Source organism: Tachypleus tridentatus, chromosome 4, assembly GCF_004210375.1.
Source record: "Tachypleus tridentatus isolate NWPU-2018 chromosome 4, ASM421037v1, whole genome shotgun sequence".
Classification (NCBI taxonomy): domain Eukaryota; kingdom Metazoa; phylum Arthropoda; class Merostomata; order Xiphosura; family Limulidae; genus Tachypleus; species Tachypleus tridentatus.
In genome coordinates, this window is record NC_134828.1 from 43,424,186 (window position 1) to 43,447,861 (window position 23,676).

At 35.1% G+C, this 23,676-nt stretch overlaps 1 protein-coding gene across 7 annotated transcripts in view; it reads right to left on the reverse strand.

Moving 5' to 3' along the window:
* Positions 1-23,676, reverse strand: part of LOC143248980 (rho-related BTB domain-containing protein 1-like) — a 102,430-nt gene that overhangs the window by 64,992 nt on the left and 13,762 nt on the right. The window contains exon 1 of one of the 7 annotated variants that reach the window (XM_076498066.1): positions 16,674-16,991. The exons of 2 other annotated variants lie outside the window; for them this stretch is intronic. In XM_076498066.1, coding sequence (XP_076354181.1) covers positions 16,674-16,675 — 2 coding nt within the window. In that variant the 5' untranslated portion in view covers positions 16,676-16,991. Of the gene's footprint in view, positions 1-807; positions 830-851; positions 875-9,361; positions 9,390-11,334; positions 11,659-16,673; positions 16,992-23,676 lie in introns of those variants that run through there. 4 more of the 7 variants (XM_076498065.1, XM_076498067.1, XM_076498070.1 and 1 more) reach the window with 4 other exon arrangements.

Below are 23,676 nucleotides of genomic sequence, written 5' to 3' on the forward strand. Positions count from 1 at the left end.
GACTGAAATTACTACATAAATTAATGACGACTCGTATATACACTTATACGCGAAGATAACACGAAATCAAATTTGAAACTGATAAAAACTCAACATATCCAACTACTACTATGGGCATTATTATATAACCAATTCTAAAATACATAGAGATGATTACTAAAAACTTTGCAACACCAAAAAATAAGGATGGCCTCGATAAGCCACCATCTACCGGGTTATGTTTATGGCCACAATAAAAGTTTCGGGTCAACTATTTGTGTTGGATACTCACATACAGTTCAAAAGGGCTATCTGCATTACCCATTCCTAATTTATAATTGACGGACTACAGGGAAGTCAGTTAGCTAGTAATACCTAACAACAGCTCTTGGGCGACTTTAATCTAATTTAGCCATTACTCTTATTACTTATTCTAAAGTGAGAGGTTCGAATTTAAGAAAACATTGCTCGAACAGTGGAAAGTGATTTCGTAGTTCCGCACACAACTACTGAGCTACGCCTAACCTCAAGCTGATGAGCAAATTAGGTAATAAGATTTATTATAATACAAATAAATGAAATTCTAAAATTTGACATGATGACACAGTAATGTGTACTATTTATAAAATAACACTTGGCCGCTAGCTACACTTTAAAATAAACTCCTCGAACACTTGCTAAATTTTTACAGTGATACGATGGATAAGGTCTGTCATATTTCGAAATGACTTAAATAGTCTCCCACTCCCACACCACTTACGTTTGGGTTAGAGGCGAGTATCTACTTAACTCATATGAACATGAAATGGATACAGTTAACATACTAACCACTGGTGCTTGTCTGGAAGTCGAAAAAATTATTTGTTATCTACCTTACTCAGTATTCCGGCGAGGAACAATCACATGCTATGGCTGTAGGCGAACCACAAATAGCTAAGTGTTGTCAATAGTTGATAAGTAAACGTTACGACCACTACAATGAGCCACCAATCATTTCAAAGAAACTGGGCTCACTACAAAAAAGTCTCAAAGCTGTTATACCACATATCATTTTTTTATTACAATACATTAGATAAAAATCGCGTGACGTCGGCAACGTATAGAAGAAAGTAACCTCACTGTAAATTTCACCACCTGCATTTATACTAACGGTTACCATATGATGAAGTACGTTACTATCAAAACTTTGTGGTAGGTGTCTGTTGGCTAATGTTCATCTTTCCATCTCAAGCTGCCGATTCTTATCATTCTAAAGCCGAAAATATCGGCACTTAATTAACGGACAATATAACGCTAGAAACAGCTGCTTGTAGGCTAATAAACTTATCTCGTCTCTAAAAGTTTCAAACTTCATTTTGTAAAATTAAAAAAAAAGTGTCCTTAATTACTTATACTAACGAACAGATCAATTTTTAGTTTCCCTCTTAGCGCAGAGTTTACTCTGATCGGAAGTTACTGTTATATACCTATCTCTTTCTGCGTATCTAACTATTCATTTCTGTCTTTATGTTTACATTATACACACATAAACGCGTACTGTTTGAGTATTTGTTTAAATTTAAGCACAACGCTACATAATGGGTTATATGTGCTTTGGTTTGGCATGTTTTGAATTTCGCACAAAGCTATTCGAGGGCTATCTGCGCTAGCCATCCCTAATTTAGCAGTGTAAGACTAGAGAGAGGGCAGCTAGTCGTCACCACCCACCGCCAACTCCTGGCTACTCTTTTACCAACAAATAGTGAGATTGACCGTCACATTATAACGTCCCCACAGCTAAAAGGGCATGTTTGGTGTGGCGGGGATTCGAACCCGCGACCCTCAGATTACGAGTCCAATGCCTTAACAGAGCACATATGGCCATGTCACCAAAGCTCTGTCCACCATGGGTTTCGACACCCGGTTTCTAGAATTTTAAATCCGCAGACATTCTGCTGTGCCAGTGTGGGGCATGTTTGAGTGTAGAATAATAAAATTAATTTGCATGACTACATGATATTAGGAGACTTTTTGTTTCCATGTTTATTGTTGTTTCCATGTTTACTTGAAGTGAGATAAACACATTGTTTTGATTTCTTATTTTTCAGATCACTTATTACTCTCTCCCCTAGTGGCGCAGCGATATGTCTGCACGATTACAACGTTAGAAACTGGGTTTCCATACCCGTTGTGAGAAGAGCATAGATAGCCCACTGTGTAGCTTTGTGCATAATTACAAATAACTAATCATTTCTCACCCTCCATTAAAAAGTAAAATATTATTATAATGTAAACAAGATGATAGATACATAAAATATACAGGTGACCTCGAGTAAGCATGTCTTATAACCAACAGCATACAATAAGTGTTAATGACAGAAAGGTCAAGTAAAAACACAATCTAACCTGCGACCTCTGATAGGCATGTTATGAAACCCAACTACAAACGATAAATCATGAAGACATGGCGGAGAAGCCAAAACACATTAAACAAACAATCATAGGTAGCCTTGATTCAGTATATCCCCTAACCACAGGTGGCTTGTATTTTTTCTTAAAAGCAAAGCCGTATTGGGGTACCTGCTGTGTCCACCGCAAGAAATCCAATACTGGATTTTAGTTTTTTAAATTCGTAAACTTACCGCCGTCCCACTGATGTATTATTATATTTACCCAGGAGGAACTGTAATAATTAACAACGCTTTCGCAAAACTGTGGAAATATTTTCTAAGGTGAATATATATTTTGCTCTGATTAAACAGAGATGTGGAATTTAAAAAAATTAAAAAATAAAAATGGGACGGAGTTCTTGGTTGATCAATCCACTCTTGTCACAGTTTATTGTGTTTTTTCTTATAGCTTTTTTTTTTTAATTTCGCGCAAAGCTACAAAGTTACACGAGGGTTATCTGCGCTAGCCATCCCTAATTTAGCAGTACAAGACTAGAGGGTAGGCAGCTAGTCAAAACCACCCACCGTCAACTCTTGGGCTACTCTTTTACCAACGAATAGTGGGATTCATCGAAACATTATAACGCCTCCATGACTGGGAGGGCGAGCATGTTTGGCGCGACGGGGATGCGAACCCACGACCCTCAGATTACGAGTCGTACGCCTTAACACGCTTGGTCATGCCGGGCCTCCTGAAGTAGGAATTTCTATTTCCTCACTATCTTTTCCATTTTATTCATCTTCTGAATCTCTCAAACTGTTACCATCTTGCGATTCTATTATAGGTTTTAAATCAGTTTCTGTTAAAATATTCTTGTTAACGTTCTAAAAATCATCTGCATCAATCTTCTCAAATAGAGTTTGGATTTCACTAGAATCATCATAACAAACAACTTTTTAAAAAAATGAGGGTATTAAGTAAATTTTCCCTAAATTTTAAAATTGGGGAAGATAAGAATTTACATTTTTCATGAGAATTATTTAAAGAGTAGAATTTTGCACTTAAAAGACAAATATTTCTACAAATCATGAATCACTGCAAAAATAATGATGGCAGAAAAAGAACAGAATATATTTAACCAATAGTTACTGTAACAAAATGTCTGAGAATTTATTAATATTTAAATAAATCATTAATTAAATAAGAACTTAATATTTAATCAAAAACATTTTTTCCGCCTTACTCAAATTCTAACCCTACTTGTTGATAGATGAGAAAGGTGAAAGATAGTTTTTCGTCCGTGTTACGCAGGTTCCACCATATGAAGGGCCTTTTACAAGAGAAATCTTAAGATAATGCTGCAAAATTTTGATATTTTCGGCTTGTACAGGTTTCACTGTATATATTTAAATAAAACAAACATGAATATTAAAATAAATGGCCCGGCATGACCAAGCGTGTTAAGGCGTGCGACTCGTAATCTGAGGGTCGCGGGTTCGCATCCCCGTCGAGCCAAACATGCTCGCCCTTTCAGCCGTGGGGGCGTTATAATGTGACGATCAATCCCACTATTCGTTGGTAAAAGAGTAGCCCAAGAGTTGGCAGTGGGTGGTGATGACTAGCTGCCTTCCCTCTAGTCTTACACTATTAAATTAGGGACGGCTAGTACAGATAGCCCTCGAGTAGCTTTGTGCGACATTCAAAAAAACAAACAAACAAACAAACAATTAAAATAAATATATAATAGTAAATACGTTACAATATTTTAACAACAATTTCTTTTGTTGTTATTGTCTTAGCGCAAAGATTAACACCGGGCTAACTACGCTGTGTAAACTGAATGGATCGAATATCAAATTTTAGCGATAGAAGCCTTCAAATTTACTGCTGAGTCACCGACCAGAGTAGAGATTATAGTAGAGGAGAGGAATAATATAAGTAGTTACACATCAAAATATACCAAAACTCGATATTTGAAACAGCTGTAAAAAATCATACATACGAGTTTTTAAACTCATATAATTAAAGAAGTAAAATTCGAATATTAAAACTAGGTATGATGGAATGAATACGTCACAGAACCATCTAAACCTGTTTAAACAATTATTAATTATATTTGCTACAATATTTGTGTCAGAAACTGATAATAAAGGACTGAACTAAATGCTAAACAGCTATCATTTTGTTTGTGTAATATTCCCAAGTATGACAGAAGGATAAGGATAAATCTGAACCAACCGATACTAATTAAAAATATATATATTTACAGGTATCTTAACTATATAAATAGCCCAGGTGCGTCACGTTACGCTTGATTTTTCGAAGAAGGAGGAATCACAAAAGTCAAAATATATTTATCGAGATAAAAATAATTTGATTAATATCTGCCCATTACAGTTTCAGTGACGAAGGTGCAAGGGGGGGATTAGGGCGGAGTTCGTGAAATTTTATAACTGTAGTGAGTTTTGGTATAATAATATTATGGAACTGGATTACCTAGCCAAGTGCATAAAGTTTGTTATGAAAGATATATCAGGTCATCCTTTAAGTAACGTCCGATTTTAGGTTTACAAAAAAGAGAAAAGATTTCAAACGCTTTAATGTTATTTAATTAATAACGTATGTTATACTATTATTAATTACTTCCTGCCAACGATTCGATTCACAAGCTTCTGAATGTCACTTCTATAAAATTATTGAGATTTGGAGGAAAAGAATATATAGAGGGTGGTTTTGACATCTTCATGTGTTCCAAGCTCTTTTCCATCGAGACAGTTCTGCAAACTTCGGAATAGACGATATTCAGATGGGGAAAGGTCTGGAGAGTGAGGAGGATGTGGAAGTTTCCCCATCTAGCTCTTCAGTCTTTGCAGATGTGATCCTTGCTGTATGGGGCCGTACATTATCCTGATGTAACACAACACCTTTACGATTGATCAAAGCAGGTCTCTTCTCTTTCAATGCAACTCAAAGTGGATCACACCAACAATATCCCACCAAATGCTAAAAAAAGACTTTTCTAGGGTGGAGGTCAATTTTGGGCTGTGCTTTAGCCAGTTTACCTGCAATGAGCCATTATCTGCGGCTCTTAACATTGTTATAAAATATCCATTTTACATCTCCAGTTACTAACCTGTCAAAAAAAGGTGAGTTACGTTCACGAGAGTGCAGAGAAGTGCAAATGTCCACTCTTGCTCCAAGGTTGGCTTCTGTCAAATCATGGGGGACTCATTTTCCAAGTTTTGACACCTTTCAAGCTGTTGTACATGACGGTGAACTGTTGAATGGATTGTTTTAAGCTTCTGTGCTAGTTTTTCAACTGTAACAGCACAATCTTCATCAAGTGCAAACAGCAGCAAGTCATCATTAAACTCAACAGGACGACTTGAATGTGGCGCAACACTTAAACAGTATTCACCTGATCTGAACTTTTCAAACCACCTTAGACATATTCTTTCATTGAAACACTCCGCACCATAAACACCTTGAATGTTTCGTGTAGTTTCTTCTGCACTACTGCCTTTTTTTTAAACTCATAAAGCATTATATGCCTAATGTGCTCCTCAGACACATCCATCTTTATAAGGGTTTATTTAATTAATGATCTGAAGAAGTGGAGTTGGGTTAGTTTCTTTTATTTGTCTGAACATTTTTATACACGTCCTATAATATATTTTAGTCATTAAAGCCTTCTACAAATAAAGAAATGATGATGCACTTTCTGTATTAACATTTCGGACATTACTTCTATTTTAAACTTACGTCGTTTCTGATTTAAGCTATTTTTGTTATATCGTCAGAGCTAAAATAAATCAAACAATTTTGCGAAATCAAGCTTGGCCAATAACGAGAAAGAAAAATACAGTCGAGGCATTAAAAAGTCGGCAAATTCCTTTGTGAATCAATCGAAATTAAGATCATTCACGAAATAAATTCATGACACATTCATAAAATAATTATTGGTAAAAATCAGTTAAATTAAGAGCTTCTAATATTATTTGTATGTTTTGTTTTTAATTTTACGCAAAGCTACTCGAGGGCTATCTGCGCTAGCCGTCCCTAATTTAGCAGTGCAAGACTAGAGGGAAGGCAGCTAGTCATCATCACTCATCGTCAACTCTCAGGCTACACTTTTGCCAACGAATAGTGGGATTGACCGTCACACGATCGAATGGGCAAGCATGTTTGGTGTGACAGGGATTCGAACTCGCAACCCTCAGATTACGAGTCTAGTGCCTTAACCACCTGGCCATGCCAGGGTGCTTCTAATGTATAGAAAAGCCAGTGCTTTTATGTCATGTTACTTAGTAACAAAAGTATAACAAAATATTGTACTTATTTTATGAACGCAGAGTATAAAACGACACGAATAGACAAAAAAACTGGATAAAAAATGTTGGTTTATTAAATTGGTCTTCATTGATTAAAAAGGTTTGTTTTGAATTAAAAACGTTGATGATATAACAGAAAGTAGCTTAGTTCAGAAACGACCTAAGTTTAAAATGGAATCGATATATTTAACTTTATAATAAATTTTATCCAGTTGGTCCTAGGTTCGGTGATTCCACACATTTTTACTTCAAGATTATTATACCAACACTCACGACACTTACAAGATTTCGCGGCAAACTCCCCCTCCCCTTCACCCTCGTCACTAAAATCATAACGGGCAGACAGTGATCGAGCTATTTTATCTGGATAAATACATTTTGGCTTTTATAAATCCTCCTGTTTCGTGAACTCAAGTGTAATGTGAACACATTGGCTCTTAAACAGATTAGATACACCACTAATCATTTTAAGAATAATTTTAATTGTGAATAACTGACAAATAAAATTATCAATGTTTGACTGTCTTTTTGTTGTTGAAGGTTGATTTCGCAAAATTTATTTATTTCAGTTAACTATGAAATGTGAAGTTAGGGTATACCATGGGGTAGGGGTGGTACTACTTACCCTTTCATTTTTGAAGGGCAACGCGCTAATAAATAATAATAATAATGAGGTACTGAACTAAACGGTAAATAAACTGGCAATTCTGTTTTGTATAATATCTAGAGGTTTAAGTAATAAAAATGAACGACAGAATTATACATTCAACGTATTAATTCTGTTTTGTGAAGAATATGGTGGTGGTGCTTATAATAAAAACTGGCAGTTCGTGTTCATGGTGAATAACTTGTGTCCATGGTTCTCATGAAGAGCTTAATGGTAACAGTTAGGATAAAGTATCTGTTGTTCAAGCTTATGATGAAAAACTTGATAACCATATTTAAGGTAAAGCAATGTCAATGATGAAGAACACACTGGCCAAGTTTGTCGTGATATTAAGGATGGCTAAAACAGACCGATAGTTTTATGAGGCATAGTACAGTAAAATATAATGAAGTACTGAGCTATGTGTAATATTTACAACGTAAGTATAAAAGTACAAGGGATGAAGCACTAAAAAACCTTTAATCTTCGATTAACCGATCTAATCTAAATCTCACTCTGTAATTACACGAACAAAATAAATTATTTAATTCTGACGCACAGTCTATAGTTCCACTGAAACTCCTTGCAAAATATCATAAGAATATTTTTGTTGTTTCAAAACATCATCATCAAATGTTTATTTTCTATTTTGTACAGTTTCGAGCTAGTAGAACATGGCCTTTCTTTAACGTACTGACGGATTAATTGGGTGTTTGTTAGAAAAAAAAAATTGTCAATTAAAATTTCATGTAGACATTATATTTCATACCATTATTAGTTTTCTTCTTCCTTTCAACTTCTACAGTTATTCAAAAAATTACCTGATCTTTGAAGAACTGGTTTCAAAGCTTTTACTTCACATCAGTTCTACTTCCTTTCCCAATTTACATGAATAAAGGAAAAGGACCTGAAGGGCAGTATAACCTAGTAAACCAATCCTTCTAATAGTAGATAATTTTAAAATAATTGTAAGAGTTGAAATAAAGGATAAAATAAATGGTCATAGTACATACACACAAGATAATTCTGTGCATTGAATAAAACTAGATATTTGAGAATTATATCACAATATATGTTTGTGTGCGTGCGTGTTCAGAGAAATACGACTGAGTCGTTAGATCATCACGTTTATGTTCTATCTCTCTCTATGTATTTCTGCAAACTAACAACCTTAAAAACAAGTACTTCCTATTTTGAATGACAGGAAGATACCTGTATGTTCTGGGAAACATACATATTGACACAAAAACTTTTCGATAATATTATCTCAAGGTAATGTTTTATCGAAGTGCTACTCAATTATTTTCGGTTTTGAACGAAACGAGGCCAGTTACCACCTCTCATTCTCATTATGCTAAAAGTGAAGGTCGAAGTAACTCAACTAAAAACACTGTAACATATGTTGTTCGAGATAATGAATAAAACTGATAGATAACTTCGTAGTTTGGAAGGGTTTTAGTGACTAAAGGTTAGGTAGACGGTGTAATGATACTGTACGGTTATCTAATACTATTAGCATTGTTGCAAAATGCAACAAATGACAGTTATAAGATAACTGTCTATAAAACATCTCACGATAATGTAACAAACAGACGACGAATATACAAAGTAGCAGATATATAATACTGCTCACGAAAATTAAGTGCAAATAAACTCACTATAAATAAAACTACATAAATCAAAAAGCATCAAATACACAGACACACACACAGATATAAGTAAAGATTAAAGACAAATAAATGTTAAATTAACATCAAACATGTATAACAACTAGTAAAAACAACATACGAATAAAGATCCTAACATATATCTGTGTGCTTAAGTGAAGGTAACTGTACTGATTTAGAAGTGATAGCTTCGGGAGAAGGCAACCAGTCAATAACACCCACAGTCAATTATTGGACTACTCTAATTGAAAAGGGAGATCCATCAGCTTCCGTTAACAACGCACTCGTATCCTTAAATTGAGAAGCGAATTTTCCGGGCTACGGAACGTAAACAATAAACCTTCAATTTAACAGCCAAGCATACTAACCGCTAATTCACGCCCATCCTGTCTATGTAGTCCAACTACGGAGAGATGAAGAACCATCCATACAGTATTGCATGCAGGAAGTAAGGATAAATAAACGACGTACCACAGATATAGCGAAACACGTAAAACAAATCAACATGCAAAGACAAAAACAACAACAACATAAAAGGAAGATAATTTATCTAAAGATTACAACGAAAATAAGCAGTAAAAGTCAAAAATAAAATACACAAAAAACTGCAATCTTGGAAAGTTAAATATCAAAATTCACACTTTAATAAACAGTATACACTCAAACACTATATGAAAAACACAAAAAACAAAACAAAAAACGTTCCAAAATAATTGAACTAAAGCAATATATATTCACTGCTTACAACATTATTGTACGAGAGAATAAACTAATACTGTGATATCAGAAAATACAATCATCAAACAACATTACTTCATAAGGGAGTAAATTAAAGGTGTGACATCAGAATATACGAACATCGCTAACAACATTATCTTACATGAGAGTAAACTAAAGGTATGAAATCAGAAAATACGATTATCATCAACAACATTATCGCACATGAGAGTAAACTAAAGGTGTAAAATAAGACAATACGATCATCGCTGATGATATTACCTTACATGGGAGTAAACGAAAGGAATGAAATAAGAAAATCACTAACAACATTATCTTATATGAGAGTAAAATAAAGGTGTGAAATCAGAAACTACGATCATCGCTAACAACATTATCTTACATAAGAGTAAACTAAAGGTGTGAAATAAGAAAATACGATCATCATTGACAACATTATCGCACATGGGAGTAAACTAAACGTGTAACACCAGGAAATACAATAATTACTAACAACATTATCGCACATGAGAGTAAACTAAAGGTGTGAAATCAGAAAATACGATCATCGCTGACAACATTATCTTACATGAGAGTAAACTAAAGGTATGAAATCAGAAAATACGATCATCATTAACAACATTATCTAACATAAGAGTAAACTAAAGGTGTGAAATCAGAAAATACGATCATCGCTGACAACATTATCTTACATGAGAGTAAACTAAAGGTATGAAATCAGAAAATACGATCATCATTAACAACATTATCTAACATAAGAGTAAACTAAAGGTGTGAAATCAGAAAATACGATCATCGCTGACAACATTATCTTACATGAGAGTAAACTAAAGGTATGAAATCAGAAAATACGATCATCATTAACAACATTATCTAACATAAGAGTAAACTAAAGGTGTGAAATCAGAAAATACGATCATCGCTGACAATATTATCTCACATGGGAGTACACGAAAGGTGTGAAATAAGAAAATCACTAACAACATTATCTTACATGGGAGTAAATTAAAGGTGTGAAATCAGAAAATCACTAACAATATTATTTTACATGGGAGTAAACTAAAGGTGTGAAATCAGAAAATCACTAACAACATTGTCTTACATGGGAGTAAACGAAAGGAATGAAATAAGAAAATCACTAACAACATTATCTTATATGAGAGTAAAATAAAGGTGTGAAATCAGAAAATACGATCATCGCTGATAACACTATCTTACATGGAAGTAAACTAAAGGTGTGACACCAGAAAATACAATAATCGCTAACATTATTTTACATGGGAGTAAACGAAAGGTGTGTAATAAGAAAATCACTAACAACATTATCTTACATGGGAGTAAATTAAAGATGTGGAATCAGAAAATCACTATCAACATTGTCTTAGATGGGAGTAAACTGAAGGTGTGAAATCAGAAAATAGATCATCATTAACAACATTATCTTACATGGGAGTAAACTAAAGGTGTAAAATCAGAAAATCACTTATAACATTATCTTATAATGGAGTAAACCAACGGTGTGAAATGAGAAAATACGATCATCGCTGAGAACAAACGTTCCACTACACACAAGGTTTGTTAATATAAAACCTACAATGCTCACCTCCGGTTAATCATACATCCTATTACGCCACGAGAAAAGGCAGAGGACTTGCTACAGATTTAACTATTATTCTTGTGACGGTGCCTTAACCTCTTCTATTTCAGTCACGTCGTCTTTAGCGCTATGTCCACAAGCCGTACGGGCGCCAGACTGGGTGTAGTAGGTAAGTCTCCCTGAATCCACCACTACACAGTCCCACACGAGGTTTCGAAAACACAGTATTGATTTCTGTAGGAGAGTCGGATGTGTATGTTTGTCTATACTGTCTGACATGTTCAACAGGGTTGAATACCAAAGAAGAAATAAGATGACCGAAAGTTGAATGTGGATATGTATCTGCCAAGAAGCTAAGTTTATTTTAAAACGTGACACTGCATAGTCACATGAGACTACGTTGCGCTTTCTGAGAGCGGATATTACTTTCAGTTCCTTTAAGGAATTGTTTATTATTATAAGGGGAGCTGCACTGGCGCTGCGTGGGTACTGGTTAACACGCCGGATCGTTGCTTCACATTCTTTCTACAAATTAAAATGTGGTGATCTGGATCATGAATATATGTTGTTACTGATAAAAAGAAGATATCACGGAGCCTTCTATGTGGTGAATGTTCGACGAAGATCGTTCATTCGCAAAATGCTGATCCTACACAAAGTATAGCAGGCCATTTCCCCAGATGTTACATACATCCTAATGGGCCTAAAAATAGCTCTGTTGAGCCAAAATATTAGAAAAAAGGATATTATTATGGCACGGTTTTCCTTAATACATGTTAATCTAGTAGGATATTCTATTATCTCAAGAAGCTAGTATATCCTGATCATATTTTAGTGCAGGGAAAATACTGACTGAATGTGATAACGACGGTGCCCTCTCACTGGAGATATCCACATTACAAGAAGTTCATCGACTTACTTGTTAAACAAGTCAAGCAGCGGTACAACTTATCTGATCTAAACACTTCATACGTTCAGAAACACCAGTTAGAATAAAGGTAAAAACATCTAAAGATGAGATGCAAGATTGGCCACGTTTTACCTAATTTTCTCCTGTTTAACATATCCACTTTTACATTAGATTTTTATATGGTTGGCTCCTTTAATCTTTTGTCTGTTTGTTGTTAAATACAAAACTACGCAACGGGCTATTTGTGCTGTGCCCACCTTGGATACAGAAATCTGGTTTTTTGCGTTGCAAGCCTGTAGAATTACCGCCGAGGGCCTCCTTTAACAAGCAGCAACGTGTGATTGCCGTCACAAGCCTAATCGATTTACTTATTGTACAGAGCAAGTGGGATAATGCACGACCTCCACCACAAACCTAGTAATTTCCTGACCACACAAAAGGAACAACCTCAATCTACCATTCCCATTCAATACCCGCTATGCTATGTTTGTTGTTAAGTATAAAGCTATACAATAATTTTTATTTTGCCCAATGCAGTATTCGAAGCCCAATTTTTAGCGTTATAATCCCTCATACATATCGCTGAACCAACGGGAGAGGGGACGTATGAATACTGAAACAAGGGGGAAAAATACAATATTAACGGTTAACTTGAAGTCAATGCGAAGATGGTGTTCATTATCTAACATTAGCGTACGGAGACCTGTAGGGATGCTACGCAGAACACTAAATATATCTCATTTATACTCTTTAATTACTTCCTTAAAAATCAACTGGTGACATGTTACTTTACATTCGTGTCTTTATGTTCAAACTATACGAATATAGTTTCTATTATCATATATTATAGCTTCCTGTTTTTTTCTGAAATAAGGTTTACGAAATAATCACAGAGCTTCAAACACAGGCTATGCAATATCTTCCTGGACTAAACATTCATAGTTGGCTATAAAACTATTACAAATGACACTTGGTTACGAACCTCACTCGTTACTTGCTTATATATGTTCAGGAGCGATAGAAGTGACATCATAAATACATATCCAAATATACTGAATACCTGCCAACTAAGTCTGCTGTTAATTGTTCATTATTTCCTCACGAAAATCAAGGAAAATCGCTTGTGTAAGTCATAATAATAAGTTTGTCGTGAATCGACCACTTCTTATAGACATATATCAGTGTTTGTTTATTGCTAAACGCAAAGATACAAATGAGCTATCCGTGATGTGTCTGCCGTGGATATCGAGCCCCGATTTTTAGTGTTATAATCCCTCAAACTTACCAATGAGCCACCAGGAGCCAAATAACAAGGAAAGTTTCTTATGTAAGAATGTTGATAAATGTATGACTGATGATTCTGTAAAACATAATTTTTATTAACAACCTACGCACTAGGTTTTCTTCAGCTAACAGTCCTATAAATAGCTGGACTAATTTCGTAAGTGATTTTTAACATAAATCACTCGATATTCAAAACAAAAATAATATTAATATAAAAGTATCACAATGTAATAAATAAACTAAGTAAATTATTTGTGATCGCTGACTGACCTTGCAATCTTGCAGACTAACCTAGTTTTAATCCATCATAATCAGATACTCAGGTACTTCTTAAATATCGTAACTTTTTATATTTCGACTATTGCTTTAGTTTTGTTCTTGATTTATATCTAGGACATATATCACACTTGTCTCTTTCAAGACAGCCCCACCCCCGTGGATCAGCGGTAAGTCTCTGGGCTTAACACGCCAAAAATTGGGTTTCGGGACCAGTGATAGGCACAGCAGGAATAGCATACTCTGTAGTTTTGTACTTCACAGCAAGCTTAAAAACAACAACAACTATGAGGTAGAACTACTGAACTTGAAGGAACGGAATTGTCCATAAAGTTGAAAGTTAAACATTTTGGTGAGTTGATAGTTCTAGCAAAGTAAACATATTTCTATTTAGTACGTTCTACATAGCTATTTTTAAGTGGAATTTCCAATCTGAATGTCACCCTTATATACACATGGATAAAACAGCCAGGTTTAAAAGCTCCTAGCGATTTAGGTGTAGCTGCCTCTAATTATGAACTAATGGCTAAACGTGGGGCAGTCAGACAGCAGCCTCTGCTGTACAAAAGTTATGCCCGACTTCTCGAACCGGATACTGGGGTTGACTGTCACACTTATAATGCGTCTGCAGTTGAAAGTGTAGAATGTGTTTTCAGGAATTTCGTCGAAAACTATGGACCCGTAGATACCCTAAAAATTGTTGGCTACGCCCGTCCATTATTGTTAACTAGCAATAGATACAATATTAAGCACTGTTGGTGAGGGTACATATACAGAAACGACACTTAATAATTAAAACCTGATATTACGTAACTAATACACGGGAAATAGCAATTAGAGTGAGGTTGATTTATCGTTATATACCCTTATTTATTTTTACACAGACGTTATTTGTCTTTCGTACTTTACAGCTGGGTATCCTGAGAACTACCCTGGAAGGGTAAGGGATTTGGATAGTTTAGGAAGGAAGCTCCAGTACGTTTTAAGGAAGAAGTTAATATTCAGTGAGGTAAAAATGCATCTACTTCTATATAAAACTGCCAATGTTTCTGGAAATACACACGAAGTTTGAAGAAAATGAAAAGAGTGGGATACATAGAATCCCAAATAGACGAATCACCTTACACGTTAGCACAAATTCCAGGAAACAGAGACGAACAAATCTACAGTAACTCAATGCATAACTCCAAGATTATTAAATTTTATTTGTTTGAAGGAATACTTTCCATCGTATTCTTACCGCTATGTTACTCTTATTTTACCCTCCTCATTATGACTGATATGTAAACTCTTGTTTTCACTCTCGTTACCTTTTTATCATCAACCGTCTTATAAAATATTTATCTGTTTTCACAGTTGTGTTTTGGTATCGTCTACTAGCAAATTAAGGATTTACAACATGCGGAAAGCTAAACGAAAGGAGCTTACGGGTTATTTTGCGTACAGAGAAGCGAAACGAACCAAAATTATGCGAAAATTATGGAAATCTAGAATAATTCACCCTTTGAATCTAACCCCCCAAAATCTAGTCTCATTAAACTAATTAAATGTTGACTGTACAGCTTTTATAATTTATTATTTTATATTTATTGTTAAGCACAAAGTTACACAATGGGAATCAAAACATGGTTTTTACCGTTATAAACCTATATACTAACCACTGAGCTAATAGGGAATATTATAAATTAAATAAGAATACAAGCGTCAAAGAGTGCACAAGAAGCAAGTCTCCACGTGGAAAAAAAACAATTGACCTACATGAAGTATATATATGTATATATGTGAATATATATAACTGAAATTTCGTTTATTCTGGGATAACGTTTGAGGAGACGTATTTGGACTTTGACTAAGTTCGAAAAAATATGTGTCTGAAACAGAAAGTTAGCAAGGTCTGCCAGAATCCTCTGTTTTAATAGGCATCTTTCCACAACTACTCAGCTAAAGGTTTGTTTTAAAATAAATTATAATAAACATCTCTTATCGATTAAAGCAAGTAAGGAATCAAACGTTCACGACGCAAGGTCTAAACCACCACTAATTGTTATCGCAGTTGTAAATGCTTGTCAAATGCAACACTTTAATACGCAAGTTACCTACCGACTTGGTTTTATACCGCCCACTGCCCATGGGGATCACACATTGCATAATGTTTTAAGTTTCTGCCTGTCAAATCACCCAATGAGAGAACTGTAGGAAAAACATCCAGCCACTATTTATGTAACACAAAAAAGGTCCCCGCAGTATTCACTCACTATTTATGCAACACACAGAGGTCGTCCCACCGATATTCACTCATTACTTACGTAAAATACATATGAGGCCTCAGTAGTATTTGGTGGAAGTAAATGAAATATTGATTTTATACACGTTTTTACATTTTCTTTGACTTGTACGTTATCAAAATAGCTGTAAAACAGTAATGGACTCAGAAATAATTTGGTACATATACAGCTTAGGAAAATGTACTTAAAGGGCCGTGTGGTCAATATCGACTTCATTTGTAATTTTAGGGATAACACAGATTAAGTTTACTTAAGATGAATTGTCTTACACTTGATTTTATTCACATTAAGTTTATCTTTCCAGCGTCAAGTTGTTGCTGTTGGGAACTAGACAACGAAATTTCAACGTAATTTGCTAAAGAAACTCAGCTGAACACACAAAGATCGAATTTAAATGGATAAATAAACGGACGAATGGTTTAAGCTTAACAGACGTTTCTATCTGAACACTTCAGTATCGTGAATCGAGGCACTTGGAATACAGCGAATTATTTCTGTTACAATAAACAATCACATAAATAAGAAAAAGCTATAAACATACACATAATATGACAAATTAGGATAATACACATTCCCGCATTTATACTTACATGATGACATTAACTAGTTTCCGCCACGCTGACTGCCCGCGAGAATGTCGTCTGTTTGTTCCAGATGTTGCGCTACACTTTTTGAGGCCAATGAATTCCTAGAGAACGTGTTGTTACAGTTTTTGACGTAAGATAATGTTGTTCTCGTCCCTTTTTTCAAACAAAACGTACGATACAAAAGTGTAAAAAAATTGGATCATCGATTTAGGAACAGCTTTCCTTGAAATACGTGAAAAAAAAAACAACTAGTGACAACTCTGGTAAACAAAACTTCAGAAGGCTGGAAACTTGACAGCTCAAACGGCCTTGACACGATTTGCTAATCGCACCAATGTGTTGTTAATGTTCACTGATCTGATGCGTGCAAATACGGTTTTGAAACGTCTCGTTCGGCATTGTTTGACATTGGTTGATAACTATCAGTTAATCCTTCTGCATATGCACAACGCCCAGCTGACATTATACGCCAAAACCAACCAGTTTCAGGATCACTCTTTCATTCATCTGCCTATCGGTACAAGCACTCATTTAAAATTGGCAACTACATTTTCAAGGCGTACTCACTAACAGTTACGAGGTAAGCAAACAATGATATATACTCTGTCTTCAATAATAATGAGAGACAAATTTCTCATATTCTAAATACCAAACCAACAAGCTATATGCTGTGTTCTATATTTTCAACGGTATGCCCTTATCCAAGTGTCTTTTTTAACACGAAATACAGTAAGAAAACTCTCCCCAGAGATTTCACTAAACAGCCAGCTAAATTAGGCCCTGCGAAAAATTTTACATACATGTGTGACCGTATTTTCTGTCATGCTGTTCTATTACACAGTGGTTTAACACAAAAATTTATGTAACTATCAAATAAACAATTTATATGTAAGTTGTCGGTAGTTCTCTTACATCAAGTTCCAAGTAGCCTACTAGGAATACTACAATAAAAAAGCTGCAGTTACTTTGTTCAGATTTTTGTTCTATTAAACAACACATGATTCAACGTTACAAATACTATAAGTTGTTACTATCGTTCAGAAGCGGTGCACTTTGAAAGTAACAGCCACAAGGAATTGCTTTAACAATTCAAGTTTGATACATACACGGACTCAAAGTAATACTCATAATCATCACTTAATAATAAATAGTTTCGATTCAAAGCACTAGTTACTATCAACTCTTCACAATCGACAGTTTAACACAAAGTGAGAGTCACAATTCACTGCATTAAACCTTCAGAATCAATACTTTTTGACTAAAAGAAATGCAACAATCACTGCTCTAACCATGAAAAAATCGATACACTTTGACTGAAGTTAATAGTTACAATCAATTGCTTTATCCTTCCAAAATCGATATACTTTGAATAAAACAGTCAAAATCAATTACTCTAAACCTTCATGATCAAGACAATAATTCAAATTAATACTCAAAATGAATACATTTTGATTGAAAGCAACAGTCACGATTATTGCACTAAACCTACAGAGCCAGCAGAGACTGACACAAAATAACAATCAGATACTATGAACCTTGAAAATAAATGATTGAAAATAACAACCACAATCGATATATCTAACCCTTCATAACTGATACACTTTGACTGAAAGTTATACTAGAAACTGTTGAAGCTAATCTAACAAATTTAATGAAATTCGACCCAAAATAATAGTCATAAATAGTTGCTCTACACTTTCAGAATCGAAACACTTCGACTCAAACTATAAAAATCAATTGCTATAAGTGTTCACAATCAATAAACTTTTAATTGATAAACTTTTGCTAAGTAATAGTCACAATCAATTGATCTAACCCTCTAAAACTGTTAAACTTTGACTCAAAGCAACAACTGCTCTAATCCTTCAGGATCGAATTAATATGACTAAAGATAACAAACATGAATACATGTTCAGTTTCTTCAGAATGGGTATAGTTTGGTAAAAAGTCACATACAAAATAATTTGTTACAATCTTTTAACATGAATTCACTTTAACGGATAACAGTATAAAATATCAAATGACCCGCATCGCAGAACGGCTGGTAAGGGTATTAACACCTTCACTGATAAGCAGAAAACAACGTTTCGACCTTCATAGGTCATCTTCAGGTAACAAAGATAGTTTGTCGTTCTGAGATACATTTTTATTTCAAGTGGGTTTCTCGTCATCAAGAATATCCAATGACTTGTATCTTTAACATATATTCCTAAGTGCTGAATTTCACATGTATGATTCTCAGATGTTATTTTTCCACTTCAACTTTCATGCTAGCTCACTCAATTATTTATCGAACACAAAATAATTTCCTACAAAATTCATACTGCAGCAGCCTCCCAATGGCTCAGCGGTATGTCTGCGGACTTACAACGCTAAAAACCGGGTTTCGATACCCGTGGTGGGCAGAGCACAGATACCACATTGTGTAGCTGTGCTTAATTCAAAACAAGAACAGACAGCAGTTTTGTTGAAATGCCGTGTATCTACTCCACCTTATTGCTAAACAATAAGTTTACCTGTTAAAATACATATTTTATAATTCCCTTTTGAACCAATGCTGGTTTTGTTACCCTTGGCTTGAAAGTAGGTCAAGTTTTCACAAACTACTACTTTTAACATATGACGCTCAGGTATAAAGTTTAAATTGGTTTCTAATCAGTGATGTCGAGAAAACCCATTTGTAGAGAAATATATATGCAAAAACGGCTCGGCCTTTATACCTATATTAATATAATAAAATAAATAAATTATATATTCAAACATCTAACACCGCCCTCTACATTCCGACACTCAGTTACACAACCCCTTCCAAACATGTGGTCAGCTTCCGGTCAGTTACCTCTTTCTTTGTGAACCTGACGATGACCAAAGAAGGTCGAAACGTTGTTCGCTCTTCTATGTAAAATATTTTCTCAACCCAAACGAGCCGTTTCTGCATATATAAATTGGTTTCTCTTTGAAAGTACCTAGTTTGTAAAAAAATAATAATAAAAGAACGAATATTGAGAAAAGTAAAGTTTATTTGTGAATTTTTGAATATGTTAAACAAAAAATATTCAATAAAAAGCTTTACATCCATTACCGAGTGCAAGCACTATTCTCATCTTACGATTATTAGTACAGCAATATCCGATTTATCTTTAAACAAAGATGCAAGTTTCATAAACTACCTGTACCTATGTTTCGCGTTTCCTAAAATGCGCCAAACAGCGACTACATTCAGTAAAAATAACAAAGGTACTATAAAAAATAATTAGAGAGATATAAATATTCAGATATTCTATTTTCCATCCAAATTAATTCTCAGTGTCACAATACTTACTCAATAATCACCAGTAGTTGCCTAGTTTAAAAACTCGAAAACATTGTTGCACTTTACCCAAGTACGTAAAATTAATAACGTTTTATTTTAATAATTTGTACGTGTTAATAACATAGAAAAACGAAAAGTGTCGCCAAAGATGCAATTCCATATGTTCGGAGTTCCCAACAATTTGAAAGTTCAACTGAAAATTGGTAGACCTGTGGATGGAAGATATATATTTGTGCGTGTGTGTATGCACGCGTATGTTTTGTGAAACGCCTTTTTACAAAGATATATTCACACATTGAAAATTCTTAAGTGTTATGAAGCCCAATGACGTCGTATTTAAGATATACATTAAACTTTTTTATGAGAGTTGTAAAAAAGTTAAAAGTACAGTAACGGCAGTAACCGGCTCAATAACCAACCGTCATGAAATCTGGAGGAATACCATTATCTGTAAAATGGAGTTTGTGATGTCAAGAACTCTAACATTTGAGAAGCCATGGCAATGAAGTTGGAAATAATCTAAAGACTAAATAAAGAAACGAAAACGAAAAATATTAGAAATAAACGACAGCTCACAATCTAATGATTCACAGACTTTGCATGCTCTGGTAATTAAGGTGCTAGGATCGTCATCTGTAGGTCGCGCGTTCGAATTCATTCATTCAACATGTTCGCCCTTTCAGCCTTGAGATTACTATAATATTAACGTCCATCTCACTTATTGTTGATAAAGAATTGGCGGTTAATGGTACTGACATTTGCCTTCCCTCTAGTCTATCCATTTCAAAATTTGGTATAGTTAGCGCTGAAAGCCCTCGAGCAGCTTGGACTGATATTCAGCATATGATAAAAAGTTCACTATTTTCCAACCGCAGCTCGAACTCAATGACTATTTCCACAAGAAAGATGGACAAGAATTATAATCAACAGTTATTCTGTCCAATAACATACCCCTCATTTGTTTAAACATGATCTTGAAAGCCAATGTTCACATAGTGTGATGGGTATGTGAAAAGTTTGTAAAAATGTGTTGTCTCCAAGGGAGAAGGTCGTTCCAAGTTCAGAAAAGACCTGAAACATTATTGTTTTGAATTTTACACAAAGCTACACAAGGGCTATCTTTGCTAGCCATCCCTAATTTAGCAGTGTAAGACCAGAGGGAAGGCAGCTAGTTATCACCACCAACCTCCAACTCTTGGGCTACTATTTTACCAACAAATAGTGGGATTGACTGTAACATTAAAATGTCCCCACAGCTGAAAGAGTATGTTTGTTGTGAGGAGGATTCGAACACCCAACCCTCAGATTACAAGTCAAGTACCTTAACCACCTGGCCATGCTAGGCCTAAATAATTAGTAATATAAAATAAAACTAACTCAGTACTTTATGACATACACCAAAAACACACTAGCATCTTACATCAGAGGTTCATTCAGTGTAGCCTAAGTGTATTATAAAATAGTTAACCAGAGTTTTATTATTTTGTTGTGCATATTATGCATTGAAGAGCATAGAAAACAAATGGATAACAGAAGGTTAGTCACTTCATCAAGATCACCCTTAAGACCTTCTGAAGAGTATAAAAGGTAACTAATGAATTTTTTTTCTTTTATAAGGGCATGGATCTACAGAATATATTCTTCTAAGTTGTTTTTTCTATTTTATTTCTGAAAGTTAACTTCTATTAATCTCACTATATACTCAGATAGAATAGCTATACGTCTCATACTGCCTAAGATATTTCCATTTCACAAGCTTAGAGCTAAATTCACATTTAACATGAGCTGTGTTGGTGAATTATGGTATCACTACGTGGCAATAGCCTTCAACAACAGGAGAGTGACACACATTTCATGGGTAATATTTGTCCCTAAGAACTTTCACTCTAGAGGTAATTTCATTCTGAGATGAGGCAAAAAAAATGGTGGATTGGAAAGGGGTAATTCATTTGGAAATGTCTGTGGAGGAATCAAGCAGAGATACATTTTCAAATCTGAAAATGTTAACTTCCACGATCTCACACAGAGTACCATGTTAAATTGGTGGAAAGGTCAGTATAACATTTAATTATGAATGAGCTCATTCAAAAAATGCCTGAAGGCAAAGCCCTTGGAGTATTACACCTTATGGTAAGGGCTCCATAGGAGCACACCTGCAGGATTTCATTTCAAATAGGATTTACCCTTCACTTAGAATGTAAAGAAGGGAAAGGAAACCAAGACCCAAGTGTTGCAGGGATGTGTGCAATTTGAACATAGTGAACTGCCCCTTCCCACAAATGATCATCAAGCAAATATGTGTAGGTTGAGTTAGGGTACTATCAAACTATATAGTGTGTGCCCACCTTGGCTCTACTGAACACTGTAACATAAGAGCAGGCACAAGTAGAGCCAGGGCAGGTGGTTTAAGTACTTTCCAATACTCCTAACCTACTTCATATTTTGGAAAATAAACATAACCTAAGAGGCAACACCAGCCACCTGGCAGGCTTCAGCTAGATGGAAAGTGAGTAAATAAGAAACATACTTACATTTTTCAAAGATGGTGAACTAATTAATGGTAAATGGGAGGAGAAGAAATCCTGTGTGACATAAAACAGACAAACAATGAATTAATGTGTTGAAAACATATTGGGTGTAATTCATATGCCCACCTAAACGCTTTCATTCAAAAGCTGACAAAGAGGAGAAGCAAGAAAGTGAGACAAGTAATAAATCTGATACAAAGAAATATGCAATAGCCTAAGAACATCACCATTCAGAGAAGAAAATGGCAACTGGAGGAGTTGAAGGATCAACCTATTAAGGCTGAAAGGGTAGTGGTCCCTAGATAAGAAAGGGTCACAAGTTGGAAAACCCCATTGGAATGACTTTGAAAAGGAGAAGTGAACGATATGTAACACCAAACACTCCAAACTAGATACAGAAGTCAATCCAGACCTGAATGGTCATAGATGGGCAAACATAGAAGGAAGAGAGACAGGGAAGAACATATGGTTGCCTTCCCAGTTTACAGATAGCCAAGTTGCTTTGTGCCATAAAACGCCAAACAACAACCTTCCCAGTTAGCCAAAGTCTTAGAGTAGTTTCAGTCAGGCATGGTAGTTTGGCAACATGCATGGTGAAGAAGAAAGGATAAGAAAAGAGTGGAAAGAATAGAGGGAAAATATACAGTGATAAGGGTGAAAGCAAATGTAACAGAAAAGGGCACACAGCAATGGTAGAAACCAATAAACCATAGTTTAATAGACAATGTCAAAAGTGAAAGAGCAGACAGAGCATTCCGAATGCCATTTTATACAACAAAGCCAAAGAGTAGAAGTTTGGGCCTAATTGAGATGGGTGTTGAAGAAAACATTGAAATGAACAAGGAAGTGGGTAGGGTGAAAGAAGAACTTCTCCAACTTGGTTAATCTGAGAAAGTTTTGAAAAGGAGCTGACAAGCATGACAAGCCAAATCCTGTTTCAAAAGACTGATAGGAAGACAGTCATCCATGTTGAAGTAAAAGCATAACTTCAAGGCAAGAAAATGTAGAGTGAAGGTTCACATCATTCGATAAAAGATGTATAGTGCCAAAACAAGCCTGAAGGGTACGGCATAAAATTGGTATCCCACTCCACAATGAAGAAACTGAAAACAAGGACGAAAACACCCCAAGATGAGAATATGCAGACAAGCATTGGAGATGCCTA